Source organism: Candoia aspera, chromosome 1 (assembly GCF_035149785.1).
Source record: "Candoia aspera isolate rCanAsp1 chromosome 1, rCanAsp1.hap2, whole genome shotgun sequence".
Classification (NCBI taxonomy): domain Eukaryota; kingdom Metazoa; phylum Chordata; class Lepidosauria; order Squamata; family Boidae; genus Candoia; species Candoia aspera.
This window is the reverse complement of record NC_086153.1, coordinates 64,169,279-64,191,413: the sequence shown is the minus strand read 5'-3', so window position 1 is coordinate 64,191,413 and position 22,135 is coordinate 64,169,279. Positions and strand designations below refer to the sequence as shown.

At 38.2% G+C, this 22,135-nt stretch overlaps 1 protein-coding gene across 2 annotated transcripts in view; it reads left to right on the top strand.

The window, feature by feature from the left end:
* Positions 1-3,838: 3,838 nt before the first annotated feature.
* The window catches only part of RASGRP3 (RAS guanyl releasing protein 3), a 32,556-nt gene continuing 14,259 nt past the window's right edge, over positions 3,839-22,135 (top strand). The window contains exons 1-10 of one of the 2 annotated variants that reach the window (XM_063305347.1): positions 3,839-3,927; positions 5,994-6,112; positions 8,876-9,056; positions 10,238-10,340; positions 11,231-11,293; positions 11,764-11,895; positions 13,420-13,567; positions 15,021-15,194; positions 16,819-16,935; positions 17,196-17,471. In XM_063305347.1, coding sequence (XP_063161417.1) covers positions 8,987-9,056; positions 10,238-10,340; positions 11,231-11,293; positions 11,764-11,895; positions 13,420-13,567; positions 15,021-15,194; positions 16,819-16,935; positions 17,196-17,471 — 1,083 coding nt within the window. In that variant the 5' untranslated portion in view covers positions 3,839-3,927; positions 5,994-6,112; positions 8,876-8,986. Of the gene's footprint in view, positions 3,928-5,993; positions 6,113-8,875; positions 9,057-10,237; positions 10,341-11,230; positions 11,294-11,763; positions 11,917-13,419; positions 13,568-15,020; positions 15,195-16,818; positions 16,936-17,195; positions 17,472-22,135 lie in introns of those variants that run through there. The other variant, XM_063305338.1, reaches the window with a different exon arrangement.

The window sequence follows — 22,135 nt, the reverse complement described above, 5'->3', positions numbered from 1 at the left end:
GTCCTGATCAGGCAAGACCAGATTAAGAGACTGGGGGAGACTTGTGGGGACCTCTGCCAATAAAAATTCAATGTTATATTATATAATGGTATTATTATAGAGAGAGTCCATTTCATATAGTGGGCTAGAAAGTGAGAGACCGTGAGTTCTAGTCCTACCTTAGGCACAAAGCCAGTTGGATGACTATGAGCCAGTCATTCTCTCTCAGCCCTAGGAAGAAGGTAATGGCAAGCTACTTCTGACAATGTTGCCAAGAAAACTGCATGGATTTGTTCATGTTGTCACTAGGAGTTAAGGCTGATTCATAATGCAACGGTGGTTGTTGTTACATTACATTATGATTACATTACATTATGATGTCAACCAGCTTCTCATCTATTTTATTCTCTTTGCAAAATTTAATGTAATATAGATACCATATATAGTATGCAAAACATGGACACAACTTTCTCATATCAAAGCAATTGGGAAAACAATTGTACTTATTTTAGGTATGTATTCATTAAACAAAAACAACCTGGGTTTCCATACTTATACCAGGAAGGAAGTAAATCTAACAAACATAATGAAATAATAGCACATTTGGAAAAATAATACACAACAGAAACCACATATACATAAACCAGATCTCGGAAAGGAAAAGGAAATGGAAACCAAAATGCTGAAGACATTTTTTTCTCTGAATATTAGAACTGTAAAGGCTCCAAATTCAAAATGCAGAGATTTTTCTCTGAGACTGTGAAAAAAGGCTATGTCTGCTGCCCCCTAATGAGGAAGTGAAACCATTCAAAAACAGCATTTTTCTAGGGCTCAGATTACAGTATATTTTAAACATAATACAGTAAGAGCTTCTGCTCGTGTTTGGTTAGATCTGCATAGGTGTTAGGGGGCCATCATGTCCTTTTCATAGCCCTCTGAGCTTCCTTAGTTTTTCTAACCTGAAGATACAATTGCAATCTTTGTTCCCTTTTTTTCCTAAGTTTCCTGCACAATTTAATTCAGAAAAAGGGTTTAAAATATTCCATTTTTCTTACCTGGGCTTTGGAAAAGCCTTGTCCAGCTGGCCTAGAGGGAAGTATCCATTTCTGACATGATAAATACAGGGGAAGCTTATGTATCTTCTTGTTATCTACCCCTAGGCTCTTTTTTCTAAACCAAACAGGTTCACAACAGGTCCCTTTATTAGTATTTTAGAATAGATTGCAATCCATGGTGAGTATTGCCTCAGTTCCCAAGCACCTAACTGTGATGGTCAGATGTCCAGAATTACTCTGGACAGCCTGGATTCTTAAACATTTGCTCTTCATCTACCTCCAGTCTCTAGAACGCACCTTTTGTCCTGCTTTTATTATCTCTCACATAGGGTTTCATCCTGGACTGCAAAACTCCAATCAACCATTGGATGGCAGCAAAGGGTCACATTTTCTGAAGCCCTTTTGCTATCACATGACATCCCTTGAATTGTTGTAGCTCAGACACGGTAGCCCTACTCTTCTGACTTCTAATGGGACTGGGCTTGGAGGCAGTAAGAGTAGGTGACTTGGCTGGCCTCCAAGGAGATTGTGTAGCAGTGAGGCAGAAAGGCCTGGGGTAGTGGGGAGTGGCCAAATAACCAGCTGGGTCAGAGTGGAGCTTCCAATGTTTTATCTCTTTCTCTACCAATGCAAATTTTAAAAGCTTACTACCACAACAGTTGTGTTTCTATGATCTGCTAGAAAAAAAACCTGAACGTTTCTCCCATGTGTGCCTAAATGAAGGGGAAGAAAACACAAGAGAGCCATGTTATTTGCTGACCAATAACAATTCTTTCTTGGTAGGATTTAATCTGAGCTTCTTTCAACTTGTCCAATCCCTAACAGCCTCCGGGCACTAGTTCAAGACTTCCAGAGCATCTCCAGCTTGATGGCACCTGGCTATCAGCAGCTTATTGACAACACCTCACCCCAAACTGATGTGTAACCTCTCCCACCAGTTTCATACTGATGTTAAATAACAAATTAAAGAGGAGCGAACCCTTTGGCTTCCCATACTGGAGCAACGAAGGGCTCAACTGCTCTTCCCCCTACTTCCCAATATCTACTAATCGGAACTGCTCACTCATCTTGGAGCAAAACCACTTAAAATGGTGCGCCTTCGCAGATATTTCAATAGGATATCATGGTTGATGGTACTGAACACCACTGAGAAGTCTAAAAGGACTACCAAGGGGGCATTCCCTCATCTAGGTCCCAGCAAAGGTCATCTACCAGAGCAATCAATGCTGTTTCTAGCCCACGAACAGGCCTGAACCCTGACTGAAGTGGATCCAGATAATCCATTTCTTCCAGCATTCTTTGCAGCTGATTCCCCACCACCTTCTATAAAAGAAAAGGTGGAGACTGTGCAAAAGTTGTCACATACAGCCTGATTGAGAGCTTATAGTTGTTTTTCAGTTGGAGGTGCATTTAGTTGCAATAAAGTCCTCATTGAGGTCATCCTTTCTTTCATTTTGACCTCCTTTTTAGGGTATTTCAATGGCTACCATCCTCCCAAAGAAAGGGAAAGACCCACTTTCAGAAAGGAAAAGGAAAAAACTTACAGGCTCTCTAACCCAGGGTTTCTCAACCTGGGCCACTTTAAGATGTGTGGACTTCAACTCCCAGAAGTCCATACATCTTAAAGAGGCCCTGCTCTGACCTATATATGTATGTATGTATGTATGCATGTATGTGTAGGGAACCTTGAACAAAGGTTGCCCAGTTTTTAATCCCTCATTGGATTTATGAATATTTAGTTAATTAATCACCTGTCATTTAATCTATGAACTGAATCAGTGAAATTAACTGACTTATTACGCAGACTTTGATTTCCTTTTTAAAACAGCATTGAAAGGATAGGACAGCTTACCTTATTATATATGTAAAAACAACTGTTCCAATGGTAATGGAAAAACTAACTAATTAGAGGACAGCCATCCTGTTAGAAAGCTCATATCACAATTTGCAAGTTCCATGAAAGAACATTTCAGTGAACACCTAAAATACACCACCCAGAATTAAAAATGCTCTTTTTACAATCCCAGCCCAAATGCCCAGCTATGTAAAATCCTGCAGAGCCTGATTTTTAATGCCTCAGGAGGTTGAGCAGTGGCTATTTTGTGGGGCAGGGGGGCACTTTTTACAGCCACCCAAGGCCACCCAGATTTTTTAGAAGTTTTTTAATCTTCTTCAATGAAATTTGGCAGTGTTGTCACTGAAGATGGGTAGCCCAAGATTTGTGGTTTGCTGAGGTAGAACCTTTGGGGGAATTGTGGGAGGTTAAAAAAAAGTATATTAAGTCTAGTGGTAAAATGACTTAAAACATGTTTGTATTTTATATATTAAAAACAAAAGAAAACTGTGAAATGAATTATAGGGGAAGGGTATCCACAGGCCACAAAAAGAGCCTTGATTAAAGTTTTTTTTCCAAAAGGCAGAGACCATATAATTAGTAAGGTCCTGCTGAAATCTGTCTACAACTGAGCCGATGATGCAGGATTACTGTAATACCAGATGGAAAAACAAAATGTGCAGGTCAAGCTACAATGCAGTGTTTTAACTTTCCATCCTAGTTGGTCCTACCCTTTGAGAAGGCTTATCTATTTTATATTTATGACTTGTAAAGGGTGAGTTGGAATAATAATTGTGGGGTGTAGCACAGGTTCTGCTCAAATGGGTTTTGTTAAGAAAAGAAAGTGGTTTGTTGTTTAAATGGAGGTAGAAGAGTGATTGTTGAAGTCTGACCTCTTGGTACAACCGAGAGATTTATCAAAGGGTGCATGTGACTAAGTTAAGTAAGAGACACAGCCCCAGCTTGAAGGAAACAGCTGCTCATTTTTTGCTTTCACACTTGGCAGCTGGACAAAGAAGGGAGATGTTTGTGTTGAATACCTCTGCAAAACTGAGTACAGTAAGTGATTTTCGCTGTTGTCCTTGGGTTGGGAATGTGTTTGCATAAAAAAAGCCAGGAATACTTCATTTCTCTTCCAGCTTCTTGAAAACTATCATTAAAGTTGAGATCTAGTTTGCTATCTCACTGAACCAGTTCCACAAACAACCTTTTCTTCAAGACTTTGACTAATACACGGACCTGGCTGTATTTTGCTTCAGTGAAAGGGGGGAAAAAAGGCTGGATAAGCTACAGTAATTGCTTTTCAAGGGTATTTGGCTTGACTTGCCTTGTTCAGTGTAGCATGGGGATCCTGTGTCTTTAAAGAGGGGACACTCAGCAGCTGCAGCTGCTCTCATTGTAGTGCTGCTGTTGCTGAGAAGCTGTACCTTGTAGTTTTCCCTCCCGCAAAACAATTCGAGCTACAAGAACACAATCCTGCTTGTGGTGCGATAGCTTTGTTTTCTTGAAATATCATGAAAGGGCTCACAATGTCATGTGCCTTGTATATCTCTGTGGCTGTTCTATCGCCGTTTAAAAGAGACTCATTTAAAGCAGCTTAGCAGTTTCAGTAGCAGCTACCTGGGGAAAGCATGTTGCTGACTTTGGGTTAATAAAAACGCAGCAGACAAATGCCATCATGTATCTTGGTGCCAGACAAGGCTTCCTAAAATATTAGTCCTGTTTGCATTACTACTGGGGTTACTGGGAGAGAACTACCTCATAGCAGGCAAGGAGTCCCTTAATTGCTCTTGGCTGTTAGAATTTGCTTACATTGTTGATAATGACTCTGTTGAATTGTCTTGCTATATGCATGACTTTCTTAAAAGTACGAGGGGGGAGGAGGAAAGCTTATTGTCTTTGGGACTGTTGTCAGCTTCTAGAAGCATCTGATTGGTCACTGTGAGAAATAGGATGCTCACTGGGTGGACTTTGGGTCTTGGTGTTCCTTTAACTCAATGAAACAACTTAAGGCTGCCCCTTGGAGCCAGAACCAAAGGGCTGAAATGATAGGCCCCGCCAGGATTATTGCTGGTCAACACAGCACACTTAATTTCTACCTGTGATGCCCTTCCTCCATGTTTTATGCTCACAGGTGGGCATTTGAACATATGTCTATGGCTACATTTTTGCTTTAAAAAATGTATACTTTTCTACAAATAGCAGTACAGTAGACACAAAGTCCTTTAGATTTCTGTAGTCATAATGATGCTGCAGACTGTAGAGGTTCAAAAGATTTCCAGTCTTGCCCAGGTTGACAGTTTTGATTGGGCTACTATTTCAGGAATGCAAAAGTGGAAGTAAAGCATGAAATGCCACTTTGGGTAAGGGGAAGAACAGGAATGATAATTGTGTATTTTACAACAGAAGTCATACCTATGGCAACCTAAATGAGTCCACAGTTATGATTATTAAGTATAGCAGCTAAGATTGGTGGGCCTAATCCAGATCTTCCAATTAGAGGAATTACGTTGTCCATCACTTAAACACTGGTATTGATTTCATGCAAGTGAGAGTTTCCACTGCTGTTTGGAGAACTGATTGTATCCTGTTTCTTTGCATGAGATTAAATAAATATGATAGATAGTTAGATAGATAGATAAATAAAATGAGATTAGTGATATACTCTCACCATTTTCCTGCATTAATTCAAAACCTTTCAAAAATTACTTTTTATTTTGTATTTTTCTTATTTTCAGCAGCTAATGTTTCTCTGATGAAATAGCAGCAAAACAGCAACCGTTCTATGTCTAGAGCCAACAATCCACCAATAAATTTTAACACTCTCCCCCCACCCATCCATTTTTAATAATTGGGCATTCTGAACAAGGGTTGTCCCTTCTCTAGAGGAGGAGGGCTTTAAGTCTCTCCTCCCATTTTGTCATGAAAATTAACCCTCAGAAGTGCTGATTGCCCAGATGAGAGAAAATGTATGTATACAGAAAGAGATACTTCAAGGGAATAGTTTTCACTAGAAAAACAGGGAAAAGGGAAAGGGTTAATCTTTTCTCCTTGTACCATGATCCTAATCCAGATTAGTTTTAAAGTGAACAGAAATGCAGTCATGCATTTTGCAATCCTTTTAGCTAAAGAGATGCCCAAAGCAGATCTTCCACATCTACATTTCCCCAGGATCTTTTCTGCAGTTTGAAGAAAAGAATATTCAGTACCAGGTAGATGGCCCTCTTCTAAACCATTATGGAAGGTAAATAAGGAGCAGAGTTTACTGGATTTTCCCACAGAGCAAACAATTGCTTTTTCTGGTTTCTAGTTCAAAGTTAATACCCTGATCATTGATCACTTTCCCTTTTGCAAATGAGAGTTGAAACACACACAAAATTTAAGAGAAGACTTTTGTCTTTAGCAGAATTTATTTATTTATTTATTTATTTATTTAGTGATTGTTCAAGATATAAGACTGACAGAATGTGTCTTAATTATATTCTATATTATGTCTTTAGCAGAAATTATTGGTCTCTGTAGCTCCTCTTGTTTTCTCTATTCATGCTAGTGAATTTTTTTTTCCAGCATATACTCCCCTTAGTGACCCAGTGAGTTAATTGAAGTGGAATTTCATGAGAGAGAGGGTGGTGTGGACAAGAGACAGCAAGGGTCAGGAATGTGTGAAATGGCATTTAGGAGTTCCTAGACAAATTAATGGATTTTCCATTCAGATGGAAGGTGATAATGTATTTGCTGTAAATGGACAGGTGGATTCTAGTGGAAAGAGAACACTAAGAACAAAATACTACTGGGGAGGTCAAATAAAAACTGAAAGGGCACAGTCTTTCTAAACTACAGAGTTAAAGCATTGAATGTAAAGATGTGGAGCCCAAGTGATGCCTCCCAGAAAGTCCCAGCGTACACAAGGATCTGGGAGTTCATGATGTAGTGAAAAGCTACAAAATCCTGGTGTTCAGGTGTTCAGCCTCATCCTGAATTTTTTTTTACTGGCTGTGAAGTTGCCAGCTTTATTTGGAGAGGCAGTGTCTTTAACTTTGGCCTAGCTTATGGAAATATAGAAGTTCTAAAGAACGTCTATCCAAGGAACATTACTTGATGAGTTTCTGCTTCCATGGTCCTACAGTACTTAAAAGACAGTGCCCTGACAGAAGAAAAAGTGGGCCCTCCTATTTGGATGGTATAGTTGTTTAAAGCTGGTCCAAGAAAGAAGTTGCCTTTATCTCTTCAAATACGAGATTTGAAGAGAGCCTCATTTGAATTCTAATGTGAATTCAATTCTAATTTTGTATTATGACTTACATGTGTATTTTGAACTGAATCTTACCTGCAGTAGCAACCTTCCCCATCTAATTACTTTCAAGCATGTTGAATTACAACTCAGTCTGCATGGCCATGTTGGCTGGGAAGGTGCCTGATTGAGGATGGTAATCTATGGCTATTACATGTACTGTAATAGTTAAGATGTTGAATTTCATGTGAGAAGACCCAGATTTGTATCCCTGCTCAATCATGGAATTCACTGGACGGGAAGGTTGTTACTATGAGGATAAAATGAGGAGAGACCCTGTATATGCTGCATGAGTTCTCCAAAACTGGAATATTAAACAAATGCAAATAACAGCAAAATACAAATGTGTATAAACAGAGTCTTCACATTTAAGTCTCACTTATGGAAAAAAGGTAATTCTGCTTAGGAAATAATAGTATAATCATCATATACTGGTGCCCTTATGAGACTACTCCATGATGAAAGAACCAAATCCATGGTGAATATTCCCTCCAAGAACTGCTTGGGTAAATTATTCATGATTCTTATATATTGACACCGCTGATCAGACACTAAATATAGCACAGAGTTGCTCAACCAAGCTTGATAACCTGTTTCCTAAACCGTAACTTCTTTTTTGGGGAGTTGAGGGCTTGGTTTCTTATCTGATAAAGAATTCCGAAGAACTTGAAAATTTGCACACTGTTCATGTATTGAATGAAAACAATAAACTTATATCAGTGTAATAGCTCTGTTCTTCATAGACATGGCTATCTTCGATTTCCTCTGATGAGTAGTTACGTAACAACTTTTCTTAATAGTGGCTTCTTCCCCCTACCAATTCCTTTTCTAAAGAGATTCTGAGGTTTTAATAGCAAAAGTGGGATTGGCAACTACAATAGTTGTGTCATTGTGCCTTACTCATACCTGCTGTTTTATTTCATCTACTGCTGGGTTTGCTATTATTTACAATACTTCAGTTGATTTCTTTTTAAACTGATTAAATTGTTTGCCAACTTTTTTTTAATAGAATATAAATAAATATAAATATTTCAAATGAATAAATGTAGGGATTGCCCTTTCAAACTAAATTGACTACATGCGTTTTAAATTTAAAGAATGAGCAGGAGAAATAAGTCTTTTTTCTTGTTAGTACTTGCATTCCAGATAGTTTCTTTCTCTGAACAAACTGAAGGACAATTATTATTTATATATAACAATTATTTGCATCCTGCTTCTCAGTCAAACTATATTTGTAAATTAGCTTACAAGATAAATAACATGTATTGTACTTGTATTAACAATTGTGAGTAATGATGTTCCTAAAGTTGTTGCAAATAGTCCATCAGGAAGGCAGAGCTGTCTTCTATTGCAGTTATTGCCCAACTTATTCTCACTCTTGTCGGTTATGAGAGCTGTATATGTGTAAACTGCTTCTGAGATGCAACTATACAGCATTTCAGATTTAATTCCCCAAAGGTGCTAGAAATATGAACATAGCCACTGTCTGTTACTCTTTAAAGCAGCTGCATCTTATCACGGGATACCAACAAGAAAAGACACAGCTGCTTGGTGTGTCTTGGTGAGAGGTGCTATGTTCAAACTGCCATGTGCTCTGCAGCATCTTTTTGGAATCAGATCCAAAGCTCCGGACAGTCCTGTTTGATACATTCTGCAAAGATGAACTGAATTATAAACACTGATGTAGTCATCTCCTTTCTCATCTTCTTTTCACAGTTTTTTGAAGTGTCACAGAGAATGCAACTGACAGTCATTGAATGGGGGCCTTCCTGCTTTTCGTTGCTGTGGTGAAAGTGTGGTCATTTTTTTGACAAGGATCAAAGGACAATGGAGTCCAACACACTTGGAAAAGCTGCAACACTGGATGAATTATTAAGTACCTGCATTAAAATGTTTGGTACAAATCTTACATATACTTTTTTGAACTCATCTAAATACTTTGCTCTTAATTTACTGTATGCTGTGTATTAACCCCACTTGTTTCTTATCATTGCATTGCATAGTAGCATGTATTCATAGCATTTGGACTAATCCATTTAGTATAAATATACTTTATCTTAATGTGATTTTAATTCACAGTTGTTAGATTCAGAGTTGTTAGTACTTTTCCCATAAGCTGAAATTATGAACTAGTTGAGGCTGACCAAATTAAAGCATTCCATTGCACTATTTACCAAAAATAAAATTAGTGGAAGGGATTAATAAAATGCTGCTTGTGGAGTCCCTGGTGCTCTCTGAGCCTTGTTGTTTTCTTGCAGACATTTCATTGCCAGACTAGGCAACCTCTTCAGTGCGAAGAGGGAGTGGGCCTTGCTCTCAGTTTATATACCGTGGCTTGCCCTGCTTGTGTTGGTGGGGGTGTTGTTCTCTCCTTGGGAGTTCCTTGACTGGGCTGTTGTTTGCTGCTTGGTTGGTTGACTGAGTTAATAGTTCCTTGATTAGGGTGTATTGTGCTGTTTGATGGTTTATGCTGCTGGGGCCTGGTTGAATATGATCATACATGAAAAATCAGTCAAGTTTTGGTTGTCATGGGGAAAGGTTATAATAATAAAAGAGAATGGCTAAATTGGTGCCCACAATGTCATCAGCCAAGTGCACAAATTATGGTAAACAATAATGTTCATCATAATTTCAAGTAAGTTTCTTATGCAGAGATTTTCACTGTATTAATGCTGTACATGTAGTTCATGAGCCAGCCCTAAGAAATGGAACATAAATAGGGTGGGATGCAGGGCAGAGTGGCCTCACTAGGACAACATCCCTAAAATAATTTTGCCTAACTTGATGCCCTCCAACCATATGTTGGAAAGAGTAATTCGGGAAGCTGACATCCAACACATACAATGGGCACCAGATTGCAGAAACCTGTCAAGAGAACTCTCTGGTGGACCCACATTTTTACTCTAATAGGACATATGGATTTACTTTTCTAATAAATTCACAACTTAATATAAGTTTTATTTTTACTTTGTTTCTAATCTATTTAGAAATAATTGTACGGGTATGTAACACTTGGCTGCTTTTTCTCCATTCAGCCATGTTCACTAGTCTGTTTTGAATCTATCCGTGTTTTTACAGATGACAAAGGGGAGCTGAATGGCAATAATTTGCCAAGAACTTTCCTTTTAATGCACCGATGGTACCTGTCATCCACAGAACTGGCAAACAAGCTTCTCTCCCTATATCCTTTCAAAGAGATACGTTGATGATTCCAATAAGATGTTTAGCCAGTAACAGTTATTGAAATACTTCAGTAGCATTTGAGAGTGAGAGTGAAACCCTTTGACAGGGATAATCAAAACCTAGAAACAATTATTTTTATTTGGAGGAAAATAAATGAACTCAAAATGTACTTGTGGCTGCAGTCTTCCATTTCCCAGGCAGCTGGCATTTCAAGTCAACTATAATTTTCATTAAAAAACCCTCTATAACATTGAAAAAAGAAAATAAAGATGGTTAATTCTTGGTGAAACGAAGATGGAGCAATTGCATTTTGCACATGGTGTAAGACTTCCTTTCTACAGGAGCTGCAGTGAGTTTCTCTATGAGCTCCTATCTGTTGAAATCAAATAAGGCCGGACAGCACTACCAAGCAGGTGCTAAGCTGTAACAGAGTAGTGACGATGTACTGTAGATTTTTTTAGCAGTGAACAACCTGAGACTGTATCCTGTTTCTTCACGTTGGTCATTGTGGAGAATCAAGCCTTGTGTACGTTATGTGTATTTTGTGGATTGCAAAATATATGGAAATACGTAATTCTTAGTATTGTACTGTGGTATTCTATTTCCTTGATCATACTGTATTACATTGAATATAGCTTTAAGTTACTACTGTAGTCTTAATAATACTAATAATCGCTGAACTTTTTTTATTTAAACATATTTACATCCTACCTCTCCAATATTGTTTGGGTGTTTTATTTGAGGAGAGGAGAGAAGCATAAAGGAAATGTAAGTATCAGATTCATTTACAATCAGTCTATACAATTGGAGTAGTTTAATTAAAAATGCTTTGCTTAAGCAAAGAAGAAAACTAAAGAAAATTTTAAAAAACTTCTTTAACTAATTTACATATAGAAATGCCAATGGAGGAAACCGCAGTGAAATCCGCTTAAAAATCTGTTACTTCATGAGGTAAATGGGATTTTGTTTAACTAAAAATGCACATTTATAATAAGGCTTAAATCAAGGAGGCGCCCTGTTTCAGTATGAAACTATTGGCGGATTTATATTAAAAGCAAAGTTATTCTGAATAGCCATGAATGTTGGGTTTTGTTTTTTGGTTCTTCAAAGCATCCTTCATCTCCTAGCTGGACTGAATTGGAGCTTTCTGGAGAAAGGAAGTTAACTCTTTCCTTTGAGCCAATTTTCACATTCCAATTCACTCCCTCCTCAGGTTTTAAAGTTCATGGAATTGCTGTTTGCAAGGTAGGAAAATGTTCAGTGGTTAGGAGACCACATAATAATGTAATGGGATCCATGCCCAGAAAATTGGCCTAGTTGAGATAATTAAAAGTACAATCTTCAGTTGTGAATTTTATTAATACATAGTGTAAAAATTCCATGGGCAGACATATGAATAACTCATGTGTTCACAATTTCAGGTACTGGATTTTGGAATTTCCTGCAGAATTTAATCTGGACCTTGGTTTGGTTCATCTGACTGAGGAGTTTCAAGAATTAGCTTGCCATCTAGGTTATGAAGACCATATACACCTTATTGATATCTCTAGCATGTAAGGATTATCACCTGTGAGGTACCATTACTAAACTAGGATTCTCAACAGCATTATGAAGAAGCAAAAATGAATTGGTGTGACATATTTGAAATATCCTGTTTTATTCTATGCTATAAATATCTCTTGAGATAACTGAAAAGGAAGTGGATTTCTTACTGTTGTCATATATATACAGCATAAAGTATTTGTTTGTTTATTTGGAAAATTACATATAGTATGCTATATAGCATGCAATGCCAATTCATTCTGTAAAGAAATCCTACTTTACAGAATGAATTGTCATTGCATTATGACTACAGGCAGGTTTTATTTCTAATTGATGCAATTGCAGTGATGCAGTTAGAAGATTTTAGAGATTATCATTACTTTCTGCAGAGGTATGGTGCATTTCTAATGGTCCATTGAACTGGCAGTGAACAGTCCTGGCAATGAAGTGTGTACCTGGCTAGCTTTCTGCAGTTATCATCAAAGTCCTAAAAGGAAAAAGAGTGCACCTTTCATACAACATGTCCCTAGATGTGGCAGAATGTATTTTGCTATTACAAGCACTGCATCTCCGAATGTGAGGTTTACATTTTTCAATATGGAAACAATTCCTATTTTTACAAATCTCTCAAGTGTTACAAACCTCTCTAAGTATTCTTAGGTAGATCATGGCTCTGCTGTCAAATGCTAGTGTCTGAGGTCTCTTCCACAGTTCTAAATCCAAGTACTGACTACACTCAAATGCCTCTCTATCATTCAGTATCCCTCTGTTTATTTAATTTTTGTGCCTATTGTTAAATTGATGGCTCAATATGATAGGCTGCTCTATAAAAATTTTATAATTGATAGTATTTTTAGGTAACACACACTAAATCAAAATAATTATCTCACATGCAACTATTCTACCCTGATTTCACTGTCTTGAAAAATGTTTCTGGAAAAAGTTGAAAAATATCTAAAGAAATCATCTAGCCTGATAAGAGTAAGTGAGTCTTCTCTAACATGATGCTCCTCCAATATCTTAGATGTTAATTTCCAACATTCCAAACCAGCATGCCTGAGATTAGCTTTCTGTGATTATGGGTTGTGGAATAGTTTCGAGATATCCTTATAAGCATGAAATATTAGCTAATCAAATCTAATACCAGTGAACAGATGGACCCTCCCATTTCAGAGTAATATCAGTCTAAATGCTAGTTTCTGGAAACAAGAAAAAAAGGGAGGGCTGTTGCACTAATGGCTTATTTCTGCATTTCCTAGTAGCATTTGGCTGGTTGGCCATTGCTGGAACAGATATACTCCTTCTCTGATCCATGGACTTCTACTTATATTCTTATATTTGTCTCAGTACACTGACCCAGAGCAACTCTCTAACTCTTTTTGTAATGTATGAAGATTTCAAAAAACCACTATCTGATTTTATACCAAAAAAGAACATGCAAGTCTTCTTCCCTATATGCCTTGGCAAGGGCCATCATTTTCTTTTGGGGCACCAGAACAAACACAGACTCTTCATTCTGGGTTTTTTTTTAACAGACCCTCTTATGATTGGATGAGAAGAATCACACAAAGGAAAAAAACATCCAAGAAAGGAAAAGCTTGCTTACTGTTTGATCACCTGGAACCCATTGAACTTGCAGAGCATCTCACTTTTTTGGAGTATAAATCTTTCAGAAGGATCTCTGTAAGAATTTTACAATTTCTTATGCTACTTGGAATTCATGGTCAACCGTGCCCATAAGTATGAATCTGAATATATGTTGAAGGTTCCATTACATTTTATATCAAATCTCAATGCTGATTCATGCATCCATTCTCAATACCTACTGACTGTTTAGCATCAAGGGGTAATTTGTTTATTGCACATATGAAGTAGCAATGATAAACTATTAACCATATCAAACGGAATCTTATTAACCAGAGCAAATTAAATTTTGTACCATCAATTATCAATTCAAATGCTATAAACACTATTGTAAATTCCTGTCCATTTAAGATAGAGGCAAATGTTATGGATTTGCCTTTCTAGGAATATCCGGATTGGCACCTGGGAGTGACAAAGAGTGCTAGAATATTTCTTAATAGCCATCCTCAATTCCTCTGTGAATGGCTACTAACTTAAAGAAATGGGGTTAATGAAAGTGTTTAGCAGCTTCTGTGTGCAAAACAACAATCATGCATGGAAGTATTTGGAGAAAAAAGAAAATCCATAGAGACAAAGACAGATGAAAGATTCTAGCAGAAGTTAAATTAAACGAGCAATATAATCTGTAAGATCTTACTTCTTGCAAAAATACCAACCTGACTCCACTTACACTTTGCCTCTAAGTTTGTAAGTAAAGCAAATATTATAAAGATGCTCCAAAAATCCAAAGTTTTCTTATCCAAAGACAGTATATTCATTAGCAGTACATCCACCATCAGCCTTCTTATCAGCAGCTTAAGTAGGGAGTGTTTAACAGTGGAAGTTTACTTCATACATCCAGAGAGAGCTTTCCAAACTTTTCATGTTGGTGACACACTAACACGCTGCAGGTGCAGCCACGTCACCAGAAGTCATGTGGAATCAGCTGTTTTGACCTGATTATGCATACTGTGCATGCACAGTTCCTGTATGATCACTCGATCGCACGACACGCCTACACGCTGCAGCCAACACACTAACATGTCGCAACACACAGTTTGGAAAGCTCTGCATCCAGATATGAGTCAGTATGTTTTGAATAATTAGATCAACATACTGTATGCAAAATACATGCAAATGACTTTGGCTTGCTAATTTTCCCACTATGTAGAACTGCTCCTGAAAACCAAGGTCAGCAGGGCAATATAAGTTCTGAAAGTTGCTGGGAAAGATGTGAGGGAAGGAGATTCAAGATTTAATATTGAATTTAATTATTACTAAATTTAAAGATTCAATTATTATTAAATTAATAATAATTAAACTGCATATACTCAAGATATTTTTCTTTGGGGGAGGGCATCTAAGGAGTAGGGCTTTGTAGCAAATGTGGGAATTCTTGGGGTTGCTTTCCCAACAGATCTGGAGGGCACCACCTTGGGGAAGGCTAATCTACTAGATGCACTGACATGATTTGAGATAACCACGTAAGAGTGAAACTCCTCCTTTTGGCTAGTTTACAGATTATCAGAGCTATGTGATCCATGGTTGCCTGGAGAATAATCCAACTCTGGAAAGATCAATTGCTTTATTTAATGGCATCTCGAAGTGGGTCCAGTTGATGGTCCTGAGCAAACCAACTCCTCAACAAAGGGCAGAGGTTATCACAAAATTCATTAATGTTGCACAGGTAATTTTATACCTTTGGAGCCTGTTTTAATCCAGTGGAATAAAATAGAGTGAAATGCAGGTTAAAAGAGAGTCTGTGAATCTGATGTTTTAAGCAGTTTCATACTAAATTTATAGTCTCTAGGAGAGTAATCCCTAACCTTTGGAGGCTGCTGGGCATATATGGAATTTCAAGAACATGTTGTAGGCACTGTCACAAAATGGCTGCTGGGGAGGATTTATCCATTTGCAAAATGACAGGCATGAGGTCCATAATCAGGTATAAAGCACCAATTTTCAGAGTGCTACTTGACACTCCCTCTAGCCTGATATCCAATACAATGTTCCCTATTATCTTTGCTTATTTTTATTCTTTTTGGGTGAGTTTGGCAAATTTCCAAACAAAGCACCTGACTGCCATTGCCCATCATTTTCTAGAGGATGAAACTGTAGACTGTTGTTTTGTTTTGCAGCATGCCAGCTTCTCTAAAAATATTAATAAAAATAAAAATAAGAGTAGAGGGATACTGTTGGATGCCCTTGGGGAAAATAAATAAAAGGCAGAGCATACATTTAACTCGTGGCCTAGAAAATCCTCTTGATGATCCTAACTAAACATACTGGTAAAAAAAAAAAAAGGACTATATAAAAAGACAGGGTGAACCATTTTTTAGAAATGTTCTGAGTGTACTTTTATATCAGTGTATTGTACAAGCTGCTTCCCTCACTCCAGACAGACCATATTGTGTCCTAGAATGAGAAAGGGATAGAACCTGGGGATCTACCTGAAATCTTTTTGTGAGATTGGGGTACATAATCCTGCAATTCCCTTTTGACTGATTTATGGATGGTCCTGTTAATAGACCTTCATAGATCATGTAGCAGATCCCATTTCTTTGCCATATTAAGCAAGAGTGTCACAAAAGGATGGGGTGCAGATCATTGTGCCTAGCAATCAGATTCCAAATGAGAAGTGTAACAATATAAAAAACAAACTTGCTAATAAATACCATAGGATGAATATCCACACAAGTCTCTGCAACAGAGGGGACAAAGGACAAAACTGTGGCTTCTATACTTGTGTTCAATGTCAGGACACAAGTACCAAAAAGCGAAGTTTGCATCATGATGTTGCTACATACATTTCATCACTTTTTCATCACTGTAGTTTATAGCAAATGCCTATTAATATATGTAATGGGACAGTATAGTGATGTGGATTCAGTGGGGAAAAGTTGATCAGTGCATCCACATCTGATTTTATTTCTCTCTACAGAATGTTACAGTCATGGACTTGGAAATAATAAATCTACTTCCAAACAATATTTTAAAGATTGTAATGGAAATTGGATCCTTCTTTTTCAGTAATTAACATTGTTTCAAAAGGATTTTAATCTATGGATTTATTGATAGCTCTATCAGTACTTGAATTTCAAATCTGGACTGAATCTCATTTTAACACATAACTTTTGGTTGTAAAATAACTCTTCAGTCACAAACATCTTGGCCTAAATTTATTATAAGATTGTGTGATTTCACCATCTGGAGATAGTTATATTTGGACTCTGTCTTCTAAATCCATACCTCTGGTCTAGATGAGTAACAAACAATAACCTTTTAACAAAAACGTTTGAATTCCTCCACAGAAACTTCTTCAACTTCAAAATTTCAATACACTGATGGCTGTTGTAGGAGGCCTAAGTCATAGTTCTATTTCACGTCTCAAAGAAACTCATTCTTATCTTTCTTCAGAAGTTACCAAGGTATGACAGTAAACTCACATTTCAGTTCTACACAGACAAAAGTATACCACTACAAATGTATGTATGTATGGCTTGTCATCAAATATGTACAGGAATCAATCATCTGGTCTATTTTTGCTATTGGGTGATCACTCGCCTTACCAAAAAAAAAAAAGTTAGGCTTCTAGTCCTCCCGTGTGATTTTTCTAAGCTCTCTCTTGATCAAAGCAAAACCAAGAACGTTCTTGCTGAGTATTGCTTCTCCTTGGGCTTCTTTGTAGGACTGGGATGAAATGACTGAACTGGTCTCTTCCAATGGAAACTACTGCAACTACCGCAAAACTTTTGCAGACTGTGTCAACTTCAAAATCCCCATATTAGGAGTCTACCTGAAGGATCTGATAGCCGTTCATGTCGTTTTTCCAGACTGGATCAATGAGGGCAAAGTCAACCTTGTGAAAATGCAGCAGCTTTCAGTCACTTTGAGTGAGCTGGTAGCCCTGCAGACAGCATCTCACCATCTTGAGCCAAACATGGATTTAATCAATCTGCTGACGGTAAGAGTAATATGTTTAGTGTGGTACTGCTTGACAATTGTTCAGAAGTTTCTGCAGATACTCAATATTTTGGGGGTAGTGGATATATAACACCAATACTGTACAACTGGGCTGATCATGTGTGCATTTTTTAGCCCAATTCAAAGGCTGGTAATCATGTTTAAGCTTTAAAAAGTTTGACTGCTTTATTTATAGCTCCTACCAAATAGACCTTCAAACAAGGCTTTCTAAAAACCATTTTCTCGGCAGCTTTTTCCTAATAACTTTTTGGTGTTGCTGATCTGAAATGCTACTGAGGGATCTTTAGAGAATATTTCTGGCCTTTGGTTTGGTCATTATGTTTGATCTATGCTTGAATTGTTTTATATGTTCAGATAATTTTATGGAAGTTGCCTTGTGAAAGCTACACCTTGTTTTGAAGATCCTTAAATTGAAAGTCCTGTGCCTATTATAAGCACACAAAGCTGACCAGTCATGCTTCTGCAGTGGCTTGTCACTGTTGTTATAACAAATGATTCTTTCCCGAACAGAGGCCAAAAAAAAAATGAAAAAAAGAATGTACTTTATTTATTTATTTATCAAATTTTTATCACCACCCATCTCCCCCTCAAGGAGGGACTCTTTATATCAGTGTTTTATCTGAGTTTTCTCTCTAGAATGTTGGGTGGGGGCCAGGTAAGCAATCATATCCTGAAGTAATATAAATGTTCCATTTGGGGCTTTTGTACCTAGAAATCATGATGCTGAACTTTTCAGTGTAGTTTAATTTTTTTTTTAAGAAAGCTATTTTGCTTCAAGTTCTGATGGTCAAGTATTAGTAAGCAGATGATAACAATCAGAACACTACTTCTGTTTTAAATACTGTAGGATACTAAACAACCCCAAAACAGTTGAGGAGCCTTTGGCATTTTACACTAAAGTTGTTTTAATTCAGATTAAAAACAGGGCTGTGTATTGTATATTCCTCGTTCAGTGTGATCCTCAGTGCTGAACTGTCACGTCTGATTTTCTGTTGTGCAAATTGTTGCAATTTAATGGGTATTTTTTCTAAATTATAGGTTTAGCCAAAGTGAAATAACTAGCAAGTGTATTTAGGGGGAAGTAGTATTTAAGTGAAAGTTTAGAAAGCCAGTTTCATGCAGAGGTTAAGGCATCAGGCCAGAAACTGGGAGACTCCAGTCCCACCTTAGGCACGAAACCAGTCCAGTGACCTTAGGCCCGTCACTCTCTCCCAGCCCTAGGATTGAAGAAAAAAAAAGAGTGAAATAATACTGACAGCAATTCCACTTACTGTCCACTTACTATGGCTCTTAATGTGCTCTCTCCTGATTTTTTTAATATTCATTATGTAGTAGGTTGAGAGCAACGTTCAGATTTGATTAACCTTTAACAAGAGCATCTGTAATCACCTTCTTTTTTGCAACAGCAGTCATTGCTAACATCACCATAACTTCTTGTTTTCTTTATTTTAGCTTTTTTTTTTTAATTCGTTCCATCATGTCCAATTCTCAGAGACTGCCTGGACACGCCCCTGCAGTTTTCTTGGCAAGGTTTTTCAGAAGTGGTTTGCCATTGCCTCCTTCCTGGGGCTGAGAGAGAGGGACTGGCAAAATAACCAAATGCACATACAGTATGCAGGCATACGCATATACTTATAGAGGCATGACTGGAAAAAAAATCACCAAGATCCTTTGAAAAAATAAAATAATTAGTTGTCATGTGCTCTTACTAGAGTCAGCCCATGAAGATCAGCCACCTGAGATAAGCAGAGGGATACTATGTGAAGCAGGAGAACCATCCGCCTCTCTCCCTACTCCAGTTGCCCCAATGCTCCCCACTGCACTTCCCAATCCCTCCCCTGGATGTTTTCCCTGCACCATTAAGCAATGCCATAGCAATGGGTGGTCATGGCAGCACTCACCTCCCCAGGGTGATTCCTGAAGGGCAACCAGCAAGGCAATACTCTGCTTTGGAGAGCTATGTGGTTTAGAGGCAATGAAATAACTTCTTGGGGCAGTGGGGCGGGGAGTTGGCCCCAATTCATTGTCTATCCCAGTCCACTGTTGAATTGGGCTGTTTGATTTCATTTGGCCTAATGGTAGGACTAGCCCGGGTTCAGGATTCCATGCATAAGTCCATGCTGCAACTGTTGTAAACATGCAAAAGTTGTCAAGCACCCGAATCACCATCATGTGACTGCGGGGATGCTGCAATGGTCGTAAGTGCGAGGAACAGTTGTAAGTCGTTTTTTTCAGTGCCATAATAACTCCAGATGGTCACTAAGCAAATGGTCGTTAAGCAAGGACTACCTGTATGGTGAAAGGCTATAACATCCCAGTCCTTGGGATATAAATTAGAAACATTACTACATTGCTGCTTTTTTTCAGGATCATCCCCTATTCTCCTTAGCTATTCTCTGTTCCTTTCCTGCTGTCAAATGTTGCAGTCAGGAATATAAACTCTGGTAGCAGAGCAAAACATGCACATTTTTTTCTTAAGATACTTCAGTACCAGATGAACAGTGTTCTATTTACGGATTTGCCAGTTCTCAGCTAAAGGTGTCCAAGCTGCTATTGCTGTTGGAAAGACCAAAAGGAGCAACTTGCTTTTAGGGTTTTCTTACTATATCTAACTCTTAATTAACCTTTTTATGCATAACCAAATTATGCAAATGCCTGGAAAGCCCCAGATGTTTTCACAGTTGAATGAAAGTGTAAAATACAATCTTTTAGAAAATTTCAAATTGAAACTAACTCAGGAAATGTGTTTTTAAAGATGAATTTTTAAATTAGGTGAGAGGTGAATTCATTATAACCTATAGTTTTACAGCAGGGGGCTTCCAGATCTTGTTTGCACTAGAACAGTTCTATGCAGCATGATTATTGGTGAAACTTGTTGGCAGTTGTAGATGAGCAATATCTGAATGGCTATACATTCTCACCCTTGTTCAATAGGTTCACTTTTCTTAATGGTATTGTTTATTAATAAGCTGGTACTTTAGTAGCTCAACCAGTCTTCTCTGAGAACGCTGAAGCTAATATCACAGCTTGGGACTTTGCACCAGATTTGAAGGTTTCTTAACCTGCTCTAGGGCTTGTTGTTGTTTATTCGTTTAGTCGCTTCCGACTCTTCGTGACTTCATGGACCAGCCCACACCAGAGCTTCCTGTCGGTCATCACCACCCCCAGCTCCCCCAGGGACAAGTCCGTCACCTCTAGAATATCATCCATCCACCTTGCCCTTGGTCGGCCCCTCTTCCTTTTGCCTTCCACTCTCCCTAGCATCAGCATCTTCTCCAGGGTGTCCTGTCTTCTCATTATGTGGCCAAAGTATTTCAATTTTGCCTTTAATATCATTCCCTCAAGTGAGCAGTCTGGCTTTATTTCCTGGAGGATGGACTGGTTTGATCTTCTTGGAGTCCAAGGCACTCTCAGAATTTTCCTCCAACACCACAGTTCCAAAGCATCGATCTTCCTTCTCCCAGCCTTCCTTATGGTCCAGCTCTCGCAGCCATATGTTACTAGCTCTAGGGCTTAGATACATGTAAATTTATCCAGTCTGGGTGAAGATAGTTGAAACCAACTATGATTATAGCAATTATTCTGTTGTCTGTTTCCCTGATTTCTTTCTTCAACTCAAGGGTATCTTTGGCATTTTGGTCAGAGTGAGAGGACTGAAGGCCCCAAGTACTAATTTATTATGTGGAGTGGTTTCTGTGTTTCTGAGCAGGAACCATATTTATCCTGCTAGTTTATCAGACTTCATGACCTCTCTGACATTTACTACAGCATCATTTCCAATATGCCTTTCCTTAGTTTCTTTCTTTAGATACTTACTTCCAAGGATAACTGTGTGCCATTAATTTACTACTGAGTCCCATCTGAGCACTACAGCAGGGTGAGCCACGTATGGCCCTTCAGATCTGGCCTCCCTGATTTCTTCATTAGTGTTTGGTTAGAATACAGAATGGTAGCCCCCATGGATGCCACTGAACACATTTCCCTCTTCAAGGCTCTTTTTGGGGTCATGGGGCGGGGGGGAATGAAAGAGGTAGTGGAAAACATATGAACATTACAAACAGAAAATGAGGCTCCCTAAATCCTCTGTAAATTCTGTGAAGGAGGCAAGGTAGTGGCTGAATAAATGCCTTACTTTGAAGTCAGCAGAGATGGGATTTGGTATGGAATAAATGACATACATCAATGTTTCTCAACCTTGGCAACTTGAAGATGCGTGGACTTCAACTCCCAGAATTCCCCAGCCAGTCATGCTGGCTGGGGAATTCTGGGAGGTGAAGTCCACAATCTTCAAATTGCCAAGGTTGAGAAACACCGACCTATGGTTATTTCCAGAAGTAAACATCTAAAGAAAGAAAAAAGGAAGCATATTGAAAATGATGCAATAAATGTCAAGGAAGACATAAAGTCCAATAAACTAGCAGGATATAGTTCCTACCCAGAGACATAGATACAACCCCACCTAATAAGCTGGCATTTGGGTCCTTTCTTCCTTTCCCCCCAGTCCAAATGCCAAGGGTAATATTGAGATAAATAAATAAATTAGGGAGGCATGCAAAGGAGTAAATGCTGACCGTAATCCTGGATGGCTTCAACCAGGCAAATCACTGGAGTCTGTTCTTCAGTGCTGTTCTTTCATCCCCCATC